This window comes from Cebidichthys violaceus, unplaced genomic scaffold (genome assembly GCF_023349555.1).
Source record: "Cebidichthys violaceus isolate CVI_PGR_0920_01 unplaced genomic scaffold, fCebVio1.0.p SCAF_12, whole genome shotgun sequence".
In the NCBI taxonomy this organism is placed as follows: domain Eukaryota; kingdom Metazoa; phylum Chordata; class Actinopteri; order Perciformes; family Stichaeidae; genus Cebidichthys; species Cebidichthys violaceus.
The window spans coordinates 7386629-7409639 of record NW_027176285.1 but is presented as its reverse complement, the minus strand read 5'-3'; the positions used below and the strand labels follow the sequence as shown (position 1 = coordinate 7409639).

Sequence of the window (23011 nt, the reverse complement as noted above, 5' to 3'; positions counted from 1 at the left end):
CGCACTTATCTTGACAGCCAGGTGTATCGCCTAATCATCCGCTGAGCTCCACGGAGAGGTCCCGCCTCTTGTGACAGTGGGCCAATCAGAGCGCGGCTCCGAGCTAGCGTCCTTCAGACGCAGGTGCATTTATGACGCCTTCACGAGCAGCTTGTGGGCTCGTACATCACGGGTCGTCCGCGGTGTTCCTGAAACGTACTCAAGCAAGAAGGCTCGACCGGTATATATGAACGTGACACTCCATAGCGGCAAGTGCATTAGAAAACTCTGCATACAGTGGATTCAATCCAACTTCAAACCAGATTATTTTCCACTATGTTCTATCAGGTTTTCTGTTCCTAATATAATATTGCTGCAGTATTTTAAAGAGCATGACTTATAAGGTCACAATCACGAAATTGAGGTGAATGATATACTTTAAAGTTATACTCTGCGGATGCTACATTCAAAAAGGAACGACATTTTAAATCATACTGATACAGATTTCTGTGAATTGCATCTTTTATTTTGCTTTTGTACATATCCATGAACCCTGGTCCTTTCTGGACAAATACCACGTTTATTGTCAACAGAGCATCAGCTTTTTTTAAAGAGCAACCTGGCTGCAACTGATGGTGACAGTGATTTCTTTGTCATTAGTTTTTATTCTCAGATGGTTACAGAGAACATAACTTGTACAACAAATTAAGTAAACTGACTTGTTGGTGCATTCAAGGACCGATAAATTACAGTAGATTATACAAATGGTCTACAGACTAGCAGTGGCATAATATGCATCTGACACGTCTGTTATACAAGAAGCACATGCACACATAGAATAACTTATTTTTCTTATTTTGTGCGAGTTTTTTAGGTCAACACCTTCTGTCCTCAATGACTTTTTGATAAATCAAATACATTGTAATACTCCAGATCTTTTTAATTAGTCTCTACAGTTATCAGAAAAAAACTCCCATGGACAAAACACTATACAAAGAAAGTGATACTATAGTATTTGTTGTACTGTACTGCAGTTGTCATCTGATCATGTATTGATCAGGACCTCCTGTCATAGTGTGGATTTTTCCCTCTGCTCCAGTTTCCTGCTGCTTTTATGTCTGGTCCTGTGCGCCCTCTAGTGGCCTCCGAGTGAACCCAGCAGTGTGAACGAGGTCTCCAAATAGTGATTCATGAGGACAGTGTTACTTTGTTTGTGTACCTCAGAATATACATTCATAGACATAAAACAATCCAAAGTGATTGATGGCTGGTACATGACATTTGAAATATGCTAAATATGTGATGTTTGAGGTAGATTTGTTTGAGGATATGTAAGATGGGTTTAAAAAAAAGATCTGCAGCAGTACTGCAACGACAAAATGTAACTCTTTGTCTAGGATTACTAAGTATCAGACATTTAATCGCTATATGGTTGTTATATGGATGTCTGTTGTTCAACATCACTCTTAGTTATAGATTCCAATATAAATAAATAAATACAAATAAAAACACAAAGCTTTTGTAATTACAAAGTGCTTTAAAGTAGATAAAAAAATCTTAAAGCAGAAGAAACATTTAATAACATTCAATAAACACAAGCACAAGACAATTAACAGCATATATAATATATATATAATGTATATATAATATGTATATTATATATACATATACATATATATTATAATATATATTATTTATATATATATGTATATGATATATATTATATCATATATATAATATATATTATATGTATAATATATATATTATAAACAGATTTCCGATCAGATAATATAAGACGAAGCAGCGACGTCACAGGGTTGCTATGGCAGCATGGATAAACGACACAGTGAAGGGAGGCTGTTACGGCAACAGGTAAACGAAGAGCTCCGAGACAGAGAGAATATGAAAGAAGGAGCAGACGAGGAGAACCGGGAGGTTTCCTCAGAGGAGGAACTGCACACCGTCCCCAAGATCCCGGAGGCAGTGGACGACTTCCTGAGGAATTTCCTCCGGAAGGCCGGTCTAAGCCGGACTCTGAACCTCTTTGAGGCAGAGTGGTACGGTTCGGCGCAGACACTCCGGACTGACACTCTGAGGACGGCGTGCACGGGCGTCTTCATGCCCGATGCTCTCACACACGGGCAGCTGCTCCGGAGTGAGCTGGAGACGGTCCGCGCGGAGACATACCTGCTCAGACGGGACGTGCTGGTCGCAGGGGAGAGCCTGGTGAGGACGCAGAAGGAGAGGGATTTCCACCGGCTACAGTACCGACGAGTCGCTGAGGAGAAGAACCGACTCATCAAGGACTTCAAACAGCTGAGGAAACACCTGGAGTCCTACGAGCCGGCGCTGAGGCAGCTGGAGGACAAATATCAAGCAGCTCTGAGGCACAAAACGCTCATCAGTTTGGAAAAGGACCGAGTTCAAAACACCACCGACGCGAGACTGAATGAAGAGAAAGCCCACACTAAGAGAGAGAGCCGCATTAAGAGGAGCGACAGCGCCAATAAATCACCAGCCAACAGCACCACCACCACCAGCCACCCAAAGGACACACAGTTCCCTGTCTGCAGCAGGCTGCTGGACCGTCTGCTGGCTCAGGGGACATTTGAAAAAAGGAAAAGCCACAGTTCCTTCAGCCTGTCCTACTCTTTCAGAGCCCACAAGCTTCCCATCAGCTGCATCGACCTCCATCCACGGAATCTGGTCCTCGCCACCACCAGTGATGACCGTAGCTGGAGGTTGTGGGAGCTGCTACCCAATGGAGAGAAGGTGAGAGGAAGAAGTTCATTCAAAGCTGGGAGATGAGATGAGATCACATGTGAGACGTCATATGAGATGAGATGGGATCACACAAGAGATGAAGTCAAATAGGATGGGATGACATTAGAGATGAGACAAGAAACCAAGATAAAACAAACTATTTTCATAAAGTTTGTTCTACTTAATTACCTGTTTTGACTGTAAAATAATCTAATTTTAATATTTTTCATATCTATACACTGTCTGTGTGTAGCACGGGGGGGGGGGGGGGGGGGGTAACTGCATTTAATTGTAATCCTGTATTGTATAATGACAAGCAATCCTTGAAATATTAATAGATATGACATAAAATAATATCTGGTGACAAAACATTAGAGGGGGTGTGATTCAATAGTTGAAATGAGAAAAGACAATTTTATGAAGAAAGATGAGAATCAATTTTGTCAAGCTTAGCTGTTTTGAGATAGGAACTCTTTTTTAAACTAGGAATCATTAGTTGAGATAAAACACAATAAGATGAGATAATATATAAATGAGATATGAGATAACATATCCAATAAAATTATATACTAGACGATATGCAATTAAGATGAAACAGGACAAACTGATTCAAAAACTAGAGAGCATTATTTATGAGGGGAGTCAGTCAAATTGAGAGCAGGCGAGATAAGACTTGAGATGACATGAAACAACAACGGGATGAAATGTGATGAGATCAAACCAGCGGAGATACCTTGAGATTAGTTGGGAAATGAGATAAAATTAGATCTAAATCAGAGGCAAGGAGAGATGAATAATATCAAACTAGAAACGGTAGATGAGAGAGTAGATTTAGTACGACATGAAATGAGACAAGTTGAGATACAATGAGACAAGTTATGAGATGACAGGATGAGACGAAGTGAGTAAAGAGAAAGAAGAAGATCAGGGAGGAATCGTAATAGATAGATAATCCTTTATTAGTCACACGGGATTACAGCAGCATAGTGGATAGTGCAAACATAGCCGTAGTAAAAAAACAAGATCAAAACAAGTATTATAAATAAGTAATAAAACAGTAAAAGGATAATAAATAAGTAAAAACAGTAAGAAATCCACAATAACTAAAAATATCAGAATCAGAATCAGAACTGTTTATTGCAACGGTATGTTGCACATCCAAGGAATTTGACATGACGGGTGGTGCATAACATTAAACTATCAACACAGTGCAAAAAATAGAAACATAATAAAATGAACAATAAAATACAAAATATAGTACACAAACAAACAGATAAGAGTACTTTAAACAAGTGTAATGTAAGTGTGATGTAAAGTGTCGAGTGTATTTAAATAAGAAACAGGGAAGTGATGAGCAGGGGAGGGACCGGTAGGAAATCGTCCTGGGAATATCAGAGTCAGTCGGGGTCCCGGGCTTTGTTGATGAGCCCGACTGAAGACGGGAAGAAACTGTTGATGTGGCGTAAGGTCTTGGTCCTGATGGACCTCAGCCTCCTGACAGAGGGAATTGACTCGAACAGTTCGTGTCCAGGGTGAGAGGGGCCGGCTACAATCTTTCTTGCTCACTTCAGGGTCCTTGAAGCGAACAAGTCGTGGAGGGACGGCAGATTGCAGCCGATCACCCTCTCAGCTGAGCGAATGATGCGCTGCAGTCTGCCCTTGTCCTTGGCAGTGGCTGCAATGTACCAGATGATGATGGAGGAGCAGAGGATGGACTCAATGATGGCGGTGTAGAAGTGCACCATCATTGTCTTTGGCAGGTTGAACTTCTTCAGGTGCCTCAGGAAGTGCATCCTCTGCTGAGCCTTCTTTGTGATGGAGCTGATGTTAAGCTCCCACTTGAGGTCCTTAGTTATGATGGAGCCCAGGAAGGACTCCACAGCGTCGACGGGGGAGTCACACAGGGTGATGGGTGCAGGTATGGCTACGTTCTTCCTGAAATCCACAACCATCTCCACTGTCTTTAGAGCGTTGAACTCTAGGTTGTTCAGACCGCACCAGGTCACCACCTGTAGGCGGACTCATCCCCACCAGAGATGAGTCCAATGATAATGATCTGTATATATACACACAGACAGAATAATTCTTTATTGCAGTGTATTTATATTGCACAGATTGTTAGTGTTGTGTGGTCTACTGGGAGCAGAGCTGGTTGTGCAGCCTGACAGCGGCAGGAAGGAAGGACCTGCGGTACCTCTCCTTCACACACTGGGGGTGAATCAACTGCCTCAGCAGACCAATCCATAAAAGATGGCTGATGCCACCACAGAGTTGAAGAAGGTCCTCAGGAGTGCTTCCTGCACTCCAAAAGACCTCAGTCTTCTCAGCAGATAGAGTCAGCTCTGACCCTTCTTGTGAAGTGCATATGTGTGATCAGTCCAGTTTAGTGTTCAAGTGAACACCCAGTTACAAACCGTAGGATTACAGATACTCTGATAGCTCACACATCACAGGCAAAATAAGACTGACCAACAAGAGAAGAAGGAAGACGACACCCAACAGGAAGACGTCAGAATGAGACGCCGTGAAGTGAAGCGATAAGAGAATATACTAAACGTCATAAGTCAATGAAATCCTATTGTGTGTTGGGCTATGCACTGAAATGTAATGTGTGTTGCCAGGTTGGTCAGATGGTGCTGACGGGTGAGGGTCACTCTGATTGGCTGTCTGGCTGCAGCTTTCACCCTGATGGAGCAAAACTGGCGACGACTAGCGGAGACTCTACGGTAAGATTATCTTTGTGTACAGGTCAAAGGTTAAAGGTCAACCCGACATCATCTTAGTCACCCCCCCCTCCCCTCCGCCTTCAGGTGCGGCTCTGGGATTTCTCCCGTGGGTGCTGCGTGTTGTCGCTGTCCGGTCACGGCCAGCCCACCTGGGGCTGTTCCTTCCACTCCTGCGGTCACTTCCTGGCCTCCTGCTCCGCCGACCGAACCGCCAAGCTGTGGGACCTGAACAGCCAGCGCTGCCGGCTCACGCTGCGGCGCCACGCGGCCTCCGTCAACAGCGTCTGCTTCCTGCCGTACTCCAACCTGCTCCTCACGTGCTCGGCTGACAAAACCCTCGCCACGTGGGATGCCAGACTGGGCGTCTGCACCGCCGACTTCCATGGACACCAGCACCCCTGCAACCACGCCGCCTTCAGCCCGGCGAGCGATGTCGTGGCCTCCTGTGACACGAGAGGCGTCGTCAACCTGTGGGACACCAGGAAACCCGCATTGGCGACGGCGACGGTCGACGCCGGGCCAATGGCCGCCAACCAGGTGGCGTTCAGCCCGTCGGGGAAGACGCTGGCCGTCGCCAGCTCCGACGGGCTGGTCCGGGTGGTGGAGGTGGATTCCGGCGTGGCGAGCAGCCTGTCGGGACATGGGGACGGCGTGCAGAGTGTGACGTTTGACCACGAGGGGGAGACGGTGATGTCAGCGGGGAGCGACGGGGTCGTTATCGTTTGGGCGGGAAGAGAAAACCTGAAGTGAAACCAGCTGATCATGGTCAGAGTTCACCTGAAGTGTTTGTTTTCTTGTGGTGACGGAAAAGTTTGATACGAGATACTAGTTTCACAATTCATTCACTTTGAGAAATAAACGTTTTAAAAAAACGGTACCATGAAAACCTTTATTGAACAATAAAAGCAAATATTCCTGAATGTTAAAGGTTGTCTTCACACAAGCAGCAGTTTAAGATATTTGACCTTATTCAGTGTGGCTTTGTGGCACAAGGCAGTAAAACTGCCTGTGCCAAAGCACACTGACTGTAATCCTGCGGGCTTATTGTTGGAATGCTGATTCAGCATTCCAAGTATTGTTCTTTGAATCTTTATTGTTGGAATGGTGATTCAAGCATTCCAAGTATTGTTCTTCGAATCTTTATTCAACTATTTCTTCCGTACGTTTTTTGGCACTTATCTCCTTCCACATTTTTTAAGCTATAGAAACCGTTCAAATATTTAAATGTTCAGCTTTTTAAGGACACCCCTGCTATGTGTCTTCATATTTCTAATCTTTAAACTTTGAATTATTATGCTTTTTGCAACTTATTTTTTGAATGGGAATATTTTCAAATCCTCTTAAACTTTTTCAACTTTCAAATCCTCATACTTTCAGCTACAGACACCATTTAAAGTTTAAAATGTTGAAAAAACCCTGATCAATTATTGTATGTTATAATCATTTTGATATCTTTTACACTTTTTGAACTGAAGCAATTTTGCTTTTATGATTTTTTCAGCCCTTTTCTGACTTTATAATGGGTGTGTATTGCGCAGCTTAGAGTGCGTGATGTCACCGCTAGAGTGAAGAGGCATTTGAGATTCTTGTGAAAAGTCTTTTGCCATAGACTCCTCAATTTTCACTCTTCATGCATATTTTTTGGATGGAAACGTAGCTAATCTTGTCCTTGTCATAGACAAATGACTGTGGAATCCCACAGATTTACATATTTGGCTCAAAGAGCCGCAGAGCGACATGAACTCCAACTGACTGCTCCATTAGACTCCATGTTAAATTTGACCACTAATTTCTCAAAGAAAGCAGACGGTACCAGTTTTGTACATTGCGCTGGAGCTCACATTTTTAACACCACAATCATAAAAGCAGAGTCTTATCTCTCTCATGGTGCACTTATTGTATTGATTGGACTCATGGTTTTGGTATAAAGTGCATTTGTTTGACAGGTGTTTCCCAGTTTTTTCTCATGAAAAGGCTGCTAGGCTCACAAGTGTTCTTAATTCAGCTAATTACTGATGTTTTTAAACACACAGACTCACAGACTCTCCAACCGCTGTGTCGTCACCATGGCAACCAGTGACACACGCACGCTCTCTCTCTGTCTGCCTGTCTGTCTCTATACACTCAGTTCATCTATCTTTCTGCCTGCCTGTCTCTCTCTCCCAATCACTCAGTCCAACTAACTGTCTGTCTGCCTGTCTCTCCCTCCCAATCACTCAGTCCATCTAACTGTCTGTCTGCGTGTCTCTCCCTCCCAATCACTCAGTCCATCTAACTGTCTGTCTGCCTGTCTCTCCCTCCCAATCACTCAGTCCATCTAACTGTCTGTCTCTCCCTCCCAATCACTCAGTCCATCTAACTGTCTGTCTGCCTGTCTCTCCCTCCCAATCACTCAGTCCATCTAACTGTCTGTCTGCCTGTCTTGGGACGGCCGTCAATATGGCGGAGCAGAACAACTTCCGGTTCAAGCGAGGAGGGAGGAGCGAGGAAATGACAATTAAGAGACTTGGGATGTACCCCCAGTAATGTGTCTGTGAATGTCTGTGGACAATATTATGTTAATAACTTGAAAAGTACATAAGAGTTGAGCTGGCTTTATTTTGTTGGATATTATTTGTCTTAGATTATATTCGCCATGTTTTCATTAAGTTAACTATACGTTTTCTATGTGTTTTATTGCCATTCAAAATGTTTCCAGTATAGCTAGCTAACACTAAAGTGATGCCGTCTTTCTAGACAGAGCATGCGCTGTTGTCCACAAGATGACCATTCTTCTATTTCAGCTATTTTATTTACATGAATTTAAACCCACTATACAATCACTGTATCAGTCTATTTCAAAATGGGTAATCCTCAAAGCAATGGAGGATTCATTACTAGACAGAGCATGCGTTGTTGTCCACAAGATGACCATCCTTCTATGTTGTCCGTTGTCATAAATGCAGATGTGGAATAAACCTGCTGTTACCACAAGCCTGACCAGCTCCATGAGATTCATTTAGCCAGGAGACGTCTCACAGAGGTTACACGAGGTCTTGACAGAATACGCCATTTTTTTATAAACTACGTCTTTGTTTGTTCTGTATAAGTTATGTGAGCAGCCATGGGCAAAGATTTATTTAGTAAATCCACAACAACAATGGCAGCCACTGTGAACAGTTTCTCTATCAGCAGCTTGCTAAATCCTGCCATGGTGCAAGTGTTTAATCAAAGCAGGGCTTAAATGTGGTGTTTAACATCTGCAGCATACATTGTTTTAACTGTAGCCAGGATTGTGTTTTAACTGACACTTTCTGTTCAATAGTGAACCAAAGGAACTAAAGAGGAGACGACTGTAATCGACAGATATGGGGGCCCTGACATCCAGATAAGAAGAAATGAAAAAAACAAAAACAAAAAACACTTCAGGTTTAAGTGAAATCAAAGTGTTATTAACATGACACAATATAAATGGAATGCAAGATACAAACAACAATTATGAGACAAGACTAAAACAGGTTTCATCAAATCTTAAGTCTTTTTTAAGGTGGCAAGTGATTTTGTTGCTCTGAGCTTTTCAGGGAGAGAGCTGGGACCAACATTAATAGTGTTGTCTTTCATTACAAAGATTTAAAAGGGCTGAAATCTAGCATGGGGCCAAGTTATGCAGTACGTCACCCAGTATTCATTAAACAATTATAAATGGACAGAAATCAATAAGACCCTCTGCTCTGCAACACAATTATTTTACTTCACAAGGCCTGAACAGTGAGACAAGAAATAAGTTGAACACTGAATCATAGTCGATTTTTGTGATTTTCAAGTGATGAAAGTATTTGAAATGATTTGGTTGTGTTAACTGTCGACACAGTGAACCCTGCACCCGAGCTTGATGAAATTCAAGTGCTATTTTTAGACATACTAGAGAAGTCAAAGGGAAAGAGAGACAGACAGACAGAGTGGGTGAGCAATAGAAAGTGCAACCCTTAGTTTTTGAAATCATACATTTTCAGAAAGAGAGTAAGAAGTATAATGAGAGGAATATGCACAGATGTAGAGAAATGTGAAGTTACATTTTCTTTTCTGGACAGTCAGCCAATCTATTTCAGTGAACCAGGAACTGACCCTTGATTTGTCACAAGTAAATGTGTTTACAGTGACAGGGTTGATTGATTACTGACACATCAATCAGTTGTTAATCTGTTGACTGTGATACCTTTTTCTGTTATTTTGTCTGATGAACTCGATGATGACTTTCTGATCTTTATCCTGAATCCAGACAAAGCCAACCACAGTCGAGCAGCTGGAGAACATTGACATGGTAGCGACTAAACACTGGATCTGATTTTTGTCTTTCTTAGTCACTCAGTTTCTCTGTGTTTTTCTCTGTGGTGCAGGAATGCCCTCAATCCTGCTTCATGAGAAAGGTCTGTATTTTATTGAAGATGGGGTGTATCAACCTGAAACTCATATTTGAGTATCCCAAATGAAATCAGAGAACAAATAGATCTTAAAGTTACCAAAAATAGATTTCTGCAAACTCTCAATTAGTGAACTCTAACCTTGACGTCTGATTATTTGAGCTTCTTTGCACACTGTTTAAATAACCTTTAAACCTCCACATTTCCCTTGTAGGAGATTAAAGAGCTGGAGGAGTTCAGAGCCAAAAACCAACGTCTGCAAAAGGTAGAGTCAGCAAAACATCCCAGATGTGCTTGAATTGCAGTTTCCTCTCCCTCACCGGGGTGTTTGTGTGTATGTGTGTGTAGCTCTGGTTCGGCCGGTTGCTCTTCTACTCGTCAGTCCTGTACCTGATGTACATGCACCGCTGGTCGTGTACTGGCTCTACCTACCTGAACAATGGTTTCAGAGAATAGCCATGGCCCTGCCTTTCTTCATATGCCCTGTGCTGTGAGTTCATTTATAATATCCCTCACAACCATCTGCAAACTATTACTTTAGTACCCTGTTCCTTCAATGCATGGTGTTTTTTTTGAGAAACTGTACAGTGTGCAAAGTGAGTAATCCTTTTGTTGACGAGGGTCCCCCATTTGGACGCAGAAGTCCAAAAATTGTACACTGTACAGTGTACAAATTGACTGACAAAAACCCCACGAAGAACGAATATAGTCATGTTATAGCTCTGGAGAAACCTCAGCGTCCTGGGAACAACATGAACCAGGTCACTTTTACATGAGACAAACACATCTCCCATTCGGTACGTTTCCAAATAACAAAACATCACAAATCGTAACTCCATAATTCCATAACTGACCAGAGAAAACAGCTGCTACTGATCGTTAGCTACGTGCTAGGTCCGGAAGAGCAGCATCAAAAAGCATGTCCACTCGACACAGATTACAGCGATATATTCCATTTCTCTCCCCGGTAAACCATCGCAGAGCTGTTCAGCATCAAACACAGAAAAGTCACACAGCTTTATGGAATATTGTACTCACTTTTGGTCGAGTCTCAGCGAAAAAATGAAATATTTCCATACTTCCTCGTTTCTGTGTTCCAGCTGCATCCGCTCTGTGAGAATCCTTTGTTTACGGAAGTCTCCGACACTCCTCGCTTTGTTGGGAGGGATGGAAGTCTCAGCAAATTGGATTTCAGATCTGACATCAGATGGGACGTTTTGTATTCCCATTGGCTAATAGTGCTGTCAATCATCTAACTCCCTGCAATTCTATTGGCTTATACGGTTCGAAGGAGGTCTCAATGGCGCAATTCGGAGAAAGGGGGGCTGAGATACAGCCCTAAACAGAGACACAGAGCTGGATCTGAAATGAACACAGAGACTGGAAAGGGCCTAAAAAGGATCCTGGCCTTCAAATGAAGCCCAAACTGCTCTGTTTGGATGTATTGAACATCATTAGTGATGTATACAAGTTAAATATATAGTTTGGTACATGATAAAGTTAAAATAACACACATTTTGCAACATGTGCAAAAGTGTAAACATTGGAATCCTCGCCAGGCATCTCTGTACTAGATCCTCTCTATCTTATGAATGCTTCACTTGATCTAAGTAAAAATGTGTATAGAGAACTCCAACATATAGATCTATGATCTGGGAATGCTAGAAGGCTTGGACCTACATGATTTCTAAAAGAAAATACCCTGAAATTGATTTTTTTTCAGGCGAAATTTAGAATTTTCAATTTGTGCTGTGTGTTATCTTGATATTCTCTTAACCAGTAACATATATATACTGTTATTTACACATATCAACACATCTCACAAGTGTTAGGGTTATTATAATCCAAAAATTATTAAAATAGCCCTTACGGTTGCAACGGTACACTCAGTCTTGTATGGGTATGCTGTTTTCGAGCGGAGGCCTAAAAAAAGGCCTAGGGCTTATTAATGTTAGTTGAAAAGTTTGACTCTGAAGTTGATTATTAAGAACATCTGCTTCTCTTCTTTTCCCTCGTCCTCAGGGTTTGGTTCATCAGGAAGTTGTTGGTCTTTCTGTTTTCCAAAAGCACTGAGAGAAACAGTCAGTTGTCCATCTGTCCATCCAGCGAACACATAACACATCTGTTTCATGGTTTGGTTAATGTTATGACTTACCAAATGACATTTTGACTTTTTTTTTTTTCATTTTGAGTTTTTATAACCTCTTTTTGTTGGAGACTTAAACTCACAACACTGTTGTTACTGTCTCCTTTTTTTAGATGATAAATTGGAAGATTTAAAGGTTTCCAAAAAAAGATTGTAAGTGCCACATTTTTCACACTCAACATTTAATATATGTGGCTTTTACTGACTTGTTTAAAGAGAGTTTGGATGTCATAAGGTTAGGGAGTGTGACTGTTCAAAATGTTAAAATGCAAAATGTCATTTTTTTTTTTTTAACAATATGCAAAGTAATATTTCTTGCCACAACAATTGTTACGTGTTCATTGCAGCTGCCTCCTAATGTTTCCTTAGTGTAGTTTCCCTTCTTATCATTTAGGTTTTGCTAGTTACAAAATGAATTAGGCTAAGTTTATCATCAGGGCTCATCTATGTTTTAACTAACGGACCACAATTCAGTGTTAAAATGATCGTTTCCCTTGTTTGTGTTTCCAGCTGGAGGAAGTGATGGAAACGGAGACGTACAAAAACGCCAAACTCATCCTGGAACGCTTTGATCCTGACTCTAAGAAGAAAGCTGTGAGTGCTGTTGTCTTTTTTTGTTCTAGTTTTATCTTTTAGTGTTTTTTGGTGTTTGGGTTGATTTTTGTTAGTTCTGTTTGCTGTTATGTTGTAGGAGCTGGAGTCTTGCTGCGTCCTCAGATGACTCCCAGGCCAGGACAAGGTGTGACGCACATCAATACACAATGGAAAGATAAACGTTTAAAGTTTGTTTAGTGGCTTTTGATGGAGCTCAGGCTATAGGTGTGCAGAGATGACAGCTACAAAAAGTAATAAATAAAAATGACATCTGAAAAAAAACAAATTCTGTGATTATTCCTCTCCTCTATGCAGAGATTAGACAGAGAGGGATGCCAATGAGACCCATGCCGATGGGCACCCCGGGTGCAATGGCAATGACTCCCCCACTTGGAGCACGGCCCATGTTGGGACCAGGGAGCACACCTGTGGGTAAGGGGGCATACAGAGACACTTAACATCAAGTGTGATGAAGCATCACAGTTTGGACCCACACAGCACCTTGAGTTGACAGTGAGAGCTTGTCAGTTGTGTTCTTTCACTGAGGAATACTACAGGTCTCTGTCCGACTGTGAAGATTCTCAGATTCTGGGTGAAGCACTAAGTCAAAGGCAACTGGAATGAACAGAAAGCCCAGTTGCCTTTGACTTAGTTGTTGTAGACCTGCGTCTGTGTCTTTATCCCGTGTTGCTCTCCTTACAGAACATGTCCCTCTCTCAGATCTGCTCTGTCTGCCTCAGTCCTCCAGGGGGCAAGACCCATGACCCCCTGCTCTCCTATACCAGGAGTAGGTAGGTTGAAAAGCATGTGATTGCATCTTGTCATAAAATAAACAGTGCTGTGACTGGTTTCTACAGTCTTAGTTTGGGTTTTGTAAGACCCATGTAGTGAATATAGGCTCCAACTCTGCACATTGTACTGAGGCCAACAGAGATCAGCAAGTCTGTGAACTGAAATGTAATACCTTGAATCTGTATGAAATGTCAAATTTCAGAATTTAAAAAGATCAATGCATTTTCCTTTGTATTCATTCCCATCTGTTTTCTAAAAGGCATGCACCCACCGGGTCCTCCATTGGCAAGACCCATCCTGCCCAAAGACACGGGAGCCGTTCACCGAGTCATTGAATACCTGGTCGGGGACGGACCACAGAACAGGTGAAGACCCTTCTGTTATTTAGCAGATTGTGAATCTATAGCAGCAGAATGATAAATATACTTCTCCTGCCTTCAGGACTTGTGTGGAGCCCTTGATCAAACCCCTAATGTGCTAGTTAGCTGCACCTATTGAGCTTTATGTTTACCTATGATTGAGGAGTACATATCTCCTGGGGTCATCAGATGTCCTTTGGGAAACAGGTCCTCACTGACGAAAGTAGACGAGGAAGATTAATGGAAGTGAACTTTTGCTAAATAACTCCTTGAATGAAATGAACATTGCAAAAGTATTTTATCAAACAGCATCTGCCTCTGTCCCTCCCTCCTTCCTTCCATTAGATACGCTTTGGTCTGCCAGCAGTGTTTTTCTCATAACAGCATGGTTCTGAAAGAAGAGTTTGAATATCTCGGTAAGAACAGAAACGCACCATTACATTTAAGAGGGAACACAATGTACATTTTGTTTACGATCTCTCCTTCTAATCTCGTTCTGTGCATCTTAATGTCACTGACTCATGTCCTAAGCGCTCGTATTAAAGGCTTCTAGTGCAGTGCTCTAGTTGACCTTTTCTCATAAGTTTGTGTTTGATTCTTTTCCCAACGTTAATGATGTCCTCTTCGACCCTTTATGTAGTTGTTAGTGAGCAAGGAGCCAGCAGAGGTGAGACATCTCCACCACCTTCAAATATCACCATCCTCTTTGCTCCAGAAAGCAACAGAGTTTTTAAGAAACTGTAACGTTAGAGTTGAGAAATACAACTGACATGAGGTAATCTCTCAATATCTTCTATTCATATTTTTTACCAGATGAAATCAGTTGACACAATTGAATTGGTTCGTTCTAGGTGCAGGCAATCGTTTGTTGTCGTGGTGGTGCAACGCAAACTAATAAGCGGAAAAAAGTAGCTTGCAGAGCAGCATACCAGTTAAATGCTAGTTGGTATCATTTTTACAAACGAACCTCAGCACATTTCCCTTTGTCAGACCTGTGAGCACACTAACCGTGTTGCGTTATAGTGACCAGTGGGTGTAATGGTGTGATCTTGCCTCTAGCCATGGGTCCAGTTCCCAGTTTCCAGATCCAGCTGAGTCCAAAGACCCCTCAGAACCGACCTCTGCAGAATCCATGTTCCCCTCCTCTCCCTGCACTGTCTGATCCGGCTTAATCTAGACTGATTACCTCAGAATGGATCTGTTTCCTCCGCTGTAGAATCCATAACCTGGTAGAACGCAGCCCAATGCTGATCCCAATCTGCTGCCTCTAATCACACAAAAAAGATCTCAAGGTTGAAGGACTAATTGGATGTTTTCACCAGACCTGGGTCCAGCACCAAATACATTTGATCTTTTTCATTGAATTAAAATCAATCTGGCAAAGTTTAAAAAATCACAGAAACATAATAACTGATCTATTATCGTTTGAATTGTCCTGAATCTTTGTATTTGTTTAGCAAATGATGAATATAACCTTAAAATAGAAAATATACTTGTTTGACCCAGATCTGGTCTTCACTGAGTGCACAAAATATTCAGATGTATTTCATAAATTTATTGATTTGCTTTCTAATCTACACGTTAAAAAACAAAACAAAAACAACAAAAAACAGTGTCACGTATTTTGTGCATAAGGTTTTAAATTGTGTCAGATAATTTAACCCCATTCAGACGAGATGTATTTGTTAAGGGAAGCTTGGCAGATTTTAATATATATAAACTCTGATTAGTGGTTTTAATCCGACCTTCAGCACATTTTTATTCAATCCCAGTTGTAATTAGAGTTCCTAAAACTTTCTTATTGTGTACATGTAGTTCATCCTGTATTTTAGGTCCCATCTGTACCTTGTGTTTTAAAGTATGTGTCTTAGTTTTTACACATTTCAGACCTGCATTTCCAGGTATTTTCATTTCAGTGTCATGTGAATTTCCTCCAGAACAATAATTGATTTTTGACTATAATTCTGTAGTGGAATGAATCTTAAATTGTCCAAATAGTGGTGCATTGAGATTGGGAATCCTTTTTGATCCACAGTGAAACATACTAAGCTTGACATTAAGAACCAATGATTCTGGTGTTGATGATAAAAAAGGGGTTTTGTTTGAGTTGAACAGACATTTTTCTGTTTTAATTTTACTCTTGAAAGCTGTGTTGTTGGACAAGAGGAGGGAGACGTTCCTCACGCCTCTCACGCTCTCCACTCCTCCCAACCCTAACAAAGGGAATGCTGTAAATTGTCTTTGATTTTACCACTGATTTTAACTCCCAACTCATGTGCTGCTTTGCAAACTATTCACATTATCTGAGACTCTTTTGCTCACTCTTCACTATTTATTCTGTCTGTTCATTTGCTGGTTTTATACGAGTCTTACTTGCATATCTTCTCCTCAGATGAGAGAGAGTTGGGAGAAGACGAAGGACCCACTAAAGAAGTAGAGCGTGAGAGCCAGTCGCAGCAGCAGCAGCAGGAGGAGGAGGAGGAGGAGGAGGAGGAGGAAGTGGTTCAGAAGGAGGAAGAGGTGGAACCCCCCCCCCCCCCCCCCCCCCCCCCGAGACCGAGTCTCAGCCTTCGTAGTTGCAGAGAGTCCAGAAGAGGACCGGGGACGTCGGATCATTGGTCCAGACAACAGGTGTTGGTACTGGCCATGATAGACAGGTGGCATTTTAATGCAATACAGGCGGACAAGCATCAACAGTTTAATTATATTGTTCTATCTTGCAACCAAAAACTACATCAGTCTCACTTGTTTGCAAGTTTGCTTTTATTGGGGGGGGTCAAAAGTCAACGGTTTGTTTTTTCATCGTCAAAAGACCGTCAGACTAAGAACACAGAGGAGATTATTTAGAGGATGTGCTCAGAAAATGGTGTGTATTCTAAATGAATGAATGCATCATTAATTATACTGGAATTGATATACGATATTGCCAAAAAATGATGCCAACATACGATGTCCTAACAGTTGGATCGGTTCATGGGAAGGTGTCAGATCGATGATTGTAGTTTGAATCCTAAAGCTGTTCCTCCATAGAGCAGTTGGCTGCTTGTACTGCTCTATGTGGTAACTAACCAAGTTCATGATGTATGTAAGTATGATTTGTTAATGACGAGTTGTGATTTTAGGTACAACTGCTGGTTCAAAAATGGTTCGTCCTCAGTTAAATCCGGATTCTTAATTTTGCTGACCCCACTCAGTGTGGTGTTTGTATATTTTGATGAATATCACAGGTTATTATTACAACGCAATTTCAAATATGTAACATACATGTTATTTATTGTTTTGTTGGGTTGTGAGAAACACATGAAATCAAACAAAAAGCATCTTATTAAGACACTCCTGTTGTGAATCAGGACCTCAAGGTTTCAAGGTACTGCTTTAGCTTTTCTTCAGCTCTTCTTTTAATCCCCCATACGAGCTCGTCAGCTGTTCTCAGATCTGCAGCTGAATCAATAATACTCACCAGAGAAAGCAGCTGCTGCAAGTCTCTACACTGATGCCTTTGTTTCCTCTTTTCTGGTTAGAAAGTTACATGCAGTCTAGCTTTTTCATTGGCCAACTTTTGTCAGCTGCAAATTATTTTCACTTATGTGTTTTTAGCAGAGGAGCATCTTTTATTGTATTTTAAATGTGTGGTTAAAACCTATTCAGTATCATGCTCCTGCTTTATCTGCGATGTCTTATCATTGTTCTTAACCAACATTTTTTTACAGCACAGGAAAAGTGAACCTCCACAATTAAATGTAGTCGGTTTTTCTGAAGATCTTTCTTTTAAGTGTGGCGTGTCAACCCAAGCTGATTTAGTAGCTTGAGGACATCATTAGTGTTGATGATCAAAGCTGTTAGTGAAGGAGTCTCTGAACAAACTGACTGGAGCTAAAACTGCCAATTTATCTCTCTGGTTATTGCAAATCTTAGTCTTCCGTGGGATTATTATAAATTATCGTTTGCCAAATGTACTGTTGTTTTACCTGTATGTCCTGATGTCATTTGCACTGAGTTTATATTTATTTGGCCGTATTGTGTTTTAATCTTTTGGGGTATTGCTGCACTGTTTGATTTTAAACATTTAGAGGAGTAATCACTATTTAGAAGTGTCCGCCTGGTTGGGGCTTGGTAGGATTTGGATAATTATTTTTGATGTTTTCTTCTTGTTGCTTTCATTCTGTTTTAAATGAGTTCACTCACAGTAGGCATGTTTTGCCATCTTAGTGTGTGCCTACTGTTGTTTTCATGAGTTAACGGTGTGTTCTGCACGATGTCTAGCTGCTGTAGCAACATAACAATTAAGGAGGTTCATTGGCCGGCACTAACACAGCATGTTTTTGACAACAAGTTCTTCTTTTGTTATTAAATAGAACCAGAATAAATAATGAGTGTCTATGCAAATGTAAATATGTGGTGTCACCTGCGTTGTTCAGGGCCCCGTTCCTTGTACCTGGCTAACTGAGTTAGTTGGATCATTTTCAGGATAAGATTACATAAGTCAGGCTTTTTGGTTCCACGAAGCAAGTTTGGCAAAATCACCATAGCAACACATCCATAAACTTGAACCTGCTCCAGCGCAGGCTAAGCTTGGCTGGATAAGCTTGAAAAATGGCAGCTCCCTTCCACAGAGATCTCATCCCCAGGAGCGATATTAGTTAGATTAGTGTTTTATAGGGAGAGAGTTCTTTGAGATCGCCAATATCCGTTATCACATCATGATGACTTCCTATACGAGCGCTATCGATTCTGTCGAAAATAACAAGTGTGAAGAGAATTCACACAAGAGCCCCAGACTTCATGGAGCCTTGTATGTTAAACAATAAAAACAGATCATTCTAAAAGTTATTTTTCTCCAACATTTCCCTCCTGTTTATACAAAGTATAACTACTAGATTAGAATAAAATAAATGAATGAATGTCCAATCAAACTAGTAATAAATGAATGCATAAAAACAAAACATCAAAAACAATAAAGAAAGAATATAATCAAAAACACACGTATTTTAATGTCATACGGATTATACTAAGAGTAACATTTTAAAGACAAAGGAATGTCTTCACAAATATGCTGTGTACTGTCGCTTCCCAGTCCCTCATCACCTTGGTTGGAAATCTGTAAGTACACAGAGTCTGTTTATTCATCTCAACATTAATTCATCACTGTATTAGCCCTCTCAACATGGTATGAAAATACAATCAAGATGAACCAAACATTTTGTAGACCCCTCCTGTTCTTCACCAGCAACACGTCTTGACCCCTCTACCGTATTGTTGCCACCAAAATAGTACTGATTCAAACCCTGCAGTATTTGATTTCCCCTAGGGACCCCAATGTCATCTATGTACACAGACTGATTGAGACTGCCAGTTGGCGCTGACCTTTTATGGTCGTGATCTGTCTCTAGGAGGTTACGCAGGGAGGCGCCATCCTTAGGAATGCACACAGGAGCCCCAGACTTCATGGAGCCTTGTATGTTAAACAATAAGAACAGATCATTCTAAAAGTTATTTTTCTCCAACAGAGTTACATTTTAAAAAAACATATTCCAAAAAACAGGCGAGTATAGAAGACTGGTTCGCCTATGACGGGTAAGATCCCCCCTGTTAAAACTGGGGACAACCTAAGACAGGCACAGCCACGAATACTTGACCTCAATGCCACTGTGAGCAGGCACAGTGTGAGAGAATGCTGAGACTTGTGTTGTTGTACATGTAGAAACTCAGGACATGGTTTGAAATTAGTTAAAGAAAAAGTTTGAGAGTTACATTTTAAAAAAACAGGCGAGTATGGAAGACTGGTTTGCCTATGACGGGTAAGATCCCCCCTGTTAAACCTGGGGACAACCTAAGACAGAAACAGCCACGAATACTTGACCTCAATGCCACTGTGAGCAGGCACAGTGTGAGAGAACGCTGAGACTTGTGTTGTTGTACAACATGCAGAAGCTCAGGACCCTCTTGAACCCTAACCCTATTTTTGTTTTTTAAATATAGCATACCCATACATGCATACCCATACTAAAAAGAGTATATCTCTGCAACCACGAGGTGTATTTGAATATGTTTAGTGTTATAATAAAAGGAACACTGGTTAGATTTGTTCAGATGTGTAAATACCGTATGTATGTTACTGGTTAAGAGAAAATGAAGATGGCACACAGCACAAATTGAAAAGTTTCAGTTTCGGCTGAAAAAAAAAAGCACTTTCAGGATGATTATCTCTTTTGAATGATGCAACTGCAAGTCTAAACCTCTCCCAAATCATAGGATATGTGATCAGTTTCTCTGCAAAGTTTGACGACTTTCATAAAGTGAAGCAGAACAAAATTAGAGAGGTTTTAGTACAGACATTTCAGGTGAGGTCTCCAAAATGGTCATTTTGGCACAATGTGTGCCATTTGAATTTTCTCATGTAACAAACTATATATTTCACTTGATTATCACTAATGGTGTTCAATACATCCAAATACAGCAATTTTGGCTTTATTTTAAGGCCAGAATCCTGTCTGATATGCACATGTTGAGGACATCTCTGACTCCACCCATGCAGAAAATTAAACAATTTTACTGTATCAATTAAGAGATATTTCAGAGTAAAAGTCATATATTTGAACCGAGAAAACGTTTAATAACAGTACAGTAAAAATGTCTGATTTTCAGTATGGGTGGAGTCAGAGATGTGTTGAACACAAATCATTCATTGTCTGGAATTATTGAGAAAATAGTTTTTATATTACCTCAAATATTCTGTTATTATACATTTTATAGGTTCAAATGTATGACTTACTATGAAATATCTATTAATTGGTACAGTAAAATTGTTTCATTTTCTGCATGGGTGGAGTCAGATGTCCTCAACACATGCATATCAGTCATTGTCTGGAATTTGTGAGAAAACCTTTGTCATTACACTTCAAATATTCAGACTTTAGATATTTTGTCGGTAGAAATGTATGACTTTTACTTTGAAATATTTCCTAATTGGTACAGTAAAAATGTCAGATTTTCTGCATGCATGGAGTCAGAGATGTCCTCAACACATGCATATTAGTCATTGTCTGGAATTATTGAGAAAACTCTTTTTATAACACTTCAAATATTCGGTTATTAGATATTTTCTCCGAGCAGCGGCGGCCTCCAGTTCCAGCCATCGCCGTCTCCTCTGGACCCGGCTGCTGTCTCCTCTGAGCCGCAGCGACTCCCGGACCCGGCATCTGTCTCCTCCGAGCCGCAGCCACTCCCGGACCCGGCATCTGTCTCCTCCGAGCCGCAGCCACTCCCGGACCCGGCATCTGTCTCCTCCGAGCCGCAGCCACTCCCGGACCCGGCCGCTGTCTCCTCCAAGCCGTAGAGGGTTCCAGTTCCTGACCCCGCTGCCGAACGCCAGGGATCACCAGTTCCTGCTGCTGCTGCCTCAGAGCAGCGGCAATCTCCAGTTCCTGCCGCCTCAAAGCTGCGGTGACCTCCAGCCACTTACCCCGCTGGGCCATCACCCCATTCCCCTGAGCCCCAGTCTATGTACTTCCGTCCTCCGGAGCCCCAGTGTCCCTGGTCCGGTGTCCCTGAGATCCCGTGTTTCCAGTCCGGCCTCCCCGAGATCCCGAGTCCTGAGCAACTCCGGCAGTCCGGCCGAGATCCTGGGTCTACAGTCCTGTTCCCCGGAACCCCGTCTCTGAGAGCCCGAGCCCTGTTCCCCGGAGCCCCGTCTCCGAGAGTCCGAGTTCCTGTGTCCTGAGCCCTTCTTGCCCATCGGGCCGTCCGCCCGAGCTCCTGTGTCCTGAGCCCGGATTATCATTTGCTCCTTTTTCCTCCCCGTGGACTCTTCTCGTCTCAAGTGCTTCTCCCTCTTGTTGGCACTCTGCGTTCCACGGTTGGTGACTTTGCCTTCTGTGACCAAGCCCTTTTGTGATTTTGCCTTTTATTTCAATTTGGATTTCCACGCTCCCAGTTGGAGTTGTTTTTGGTTTCTGTTTTTGACTGCCTTATGCCCAGTAAAAGAGCTTTGCATTCCACCTCACCTTGTCCTGTGTCTGAGTCTGCGCCTGCGCCTCTACTCCACTCCTAAACCCACACGGTTAACCGTGAACCGTCACACATTGTCTGGAATTATTGAGAAAATAGTTTTTAGAACACTTCAAATATTCAGTTATTAGACGTTTTCTCTGTAGAAATGTATGACTTTTACTTTGAAATATCTCTTAATTGGTACAGTAAAATTGTATGATTTTCAGTATGGGTGGAGTCAACAATGTCCTGAACACATATATATCAGTCATTGTTTGGAATTATTGAGAAAACTCTTTTTCTAACACTTCAAATATTTCGTTTTTAGATATTTTGTCGGTAGAAATGTATGACTTTGAAATATTTCCTAATTGGTACAGTAAAAATGTCTGATTTTCTGCATGCGGAGTCAGAGATGTCCTCAACACATGCATATTAGTCATTGTCTGGAATCATTGAGAAAACTCTTTTTATAACACTTCAAATATTCAGTTATAAGATATTTTCTTGGTACAAATATGATTTTTACTTTGAAATATCTCTTAATTGGTACAGTAAAAATGTCAGATTTTCAGTATGGGTGGAGTCAATGCTGTCCTGAACAGATATATGTCAGTCATTGTCTGGAACTATTGAGAAAACTATTTTTATAACACCTCAAATATTGAGTTATTAGATATTTTCTTGGTACAAATGTAAGACATTTACTTTGAAATATCTCTTAATTGGTACAGTAAAATGTCAGATTTTTTAGTATGGGTGGAGTCAGAGATAAGTTGAGCTTTTTCCACTCGTAATAACAAATCGACAGCTTTTAAAAATGAGAAAGTGGTGACTCCCACACAATGTGAACGCTGCATGAAATGTACCGTACAGTGGCCATTTAGGACACCTCAGACTCAGCTCTTCATTGTTACACTCAGTTCAACTTTCATCAGGTTAAGACTGGACTGAAGGCTCCAGTTGGTAACCTTTTGCAAATATGATAAAAAGTTCTAGAAATGTTAAAAAATGAAATCACCGCTTGTGAATTTCAAACAAACTACGCAGTGCTGATCAAATATTAATAAAGAAAAATATGTCTTAACCCATTTTTCACTTAGCTAAACCTGCTCTTTACATCAGTGGGGCGTGAAGAACTTTGCCTAAATTAATAACGGTGTACTAATACAGAAGTTTCCTCATTTAGATCACAACATCCTCGAGGTTTAGCATGTGACGTTTTAGGTTTCAGTGCGGGAATATTCGAAACTTTAGCGGGTA

At 41.4% G+C, this 23011-nt stretch overlaps 1 protein-coding gene and 1 pseudogene across 1 annotated transcript; both read left to right on the top strand.

The window, feature by feature from the left end:
• Positions 1 to 1864: 1864 nt before the first annotated feature.
• LOC137868641 (sperm-associated antigen 16 protein) lies at positions 1865 to 6749 on the top strand. Its single transcript, XM_068705518.1, has 3 exons — positions 1865 to 2751; positions 5364 to 5468; positions 5553 to 6749. The coding sequence occupies exons 1-3, from the start codon at positions 1882 to 1884 to the stop codon at positions 6216 to 6218; spliced, it is 1641 nt and encodes a 546-aa protein (XP_068561619.1). The 5' UTR covers positions 1865 to 1881; the 3' UTR covers positions 6219 to 6749.
• Positions 6750 to 9098: 2349 nt separating this feature from the next.
• LOC137868746 (endoplasmic reticulum junction formation protein lunapark-B-like) lies at positions 9099 to 14931 on the top strand (annotated as a pseudogene).
• The last annotated feature ends 8080 nt before the right edge of the window (positions 14932 to 23011 follow it).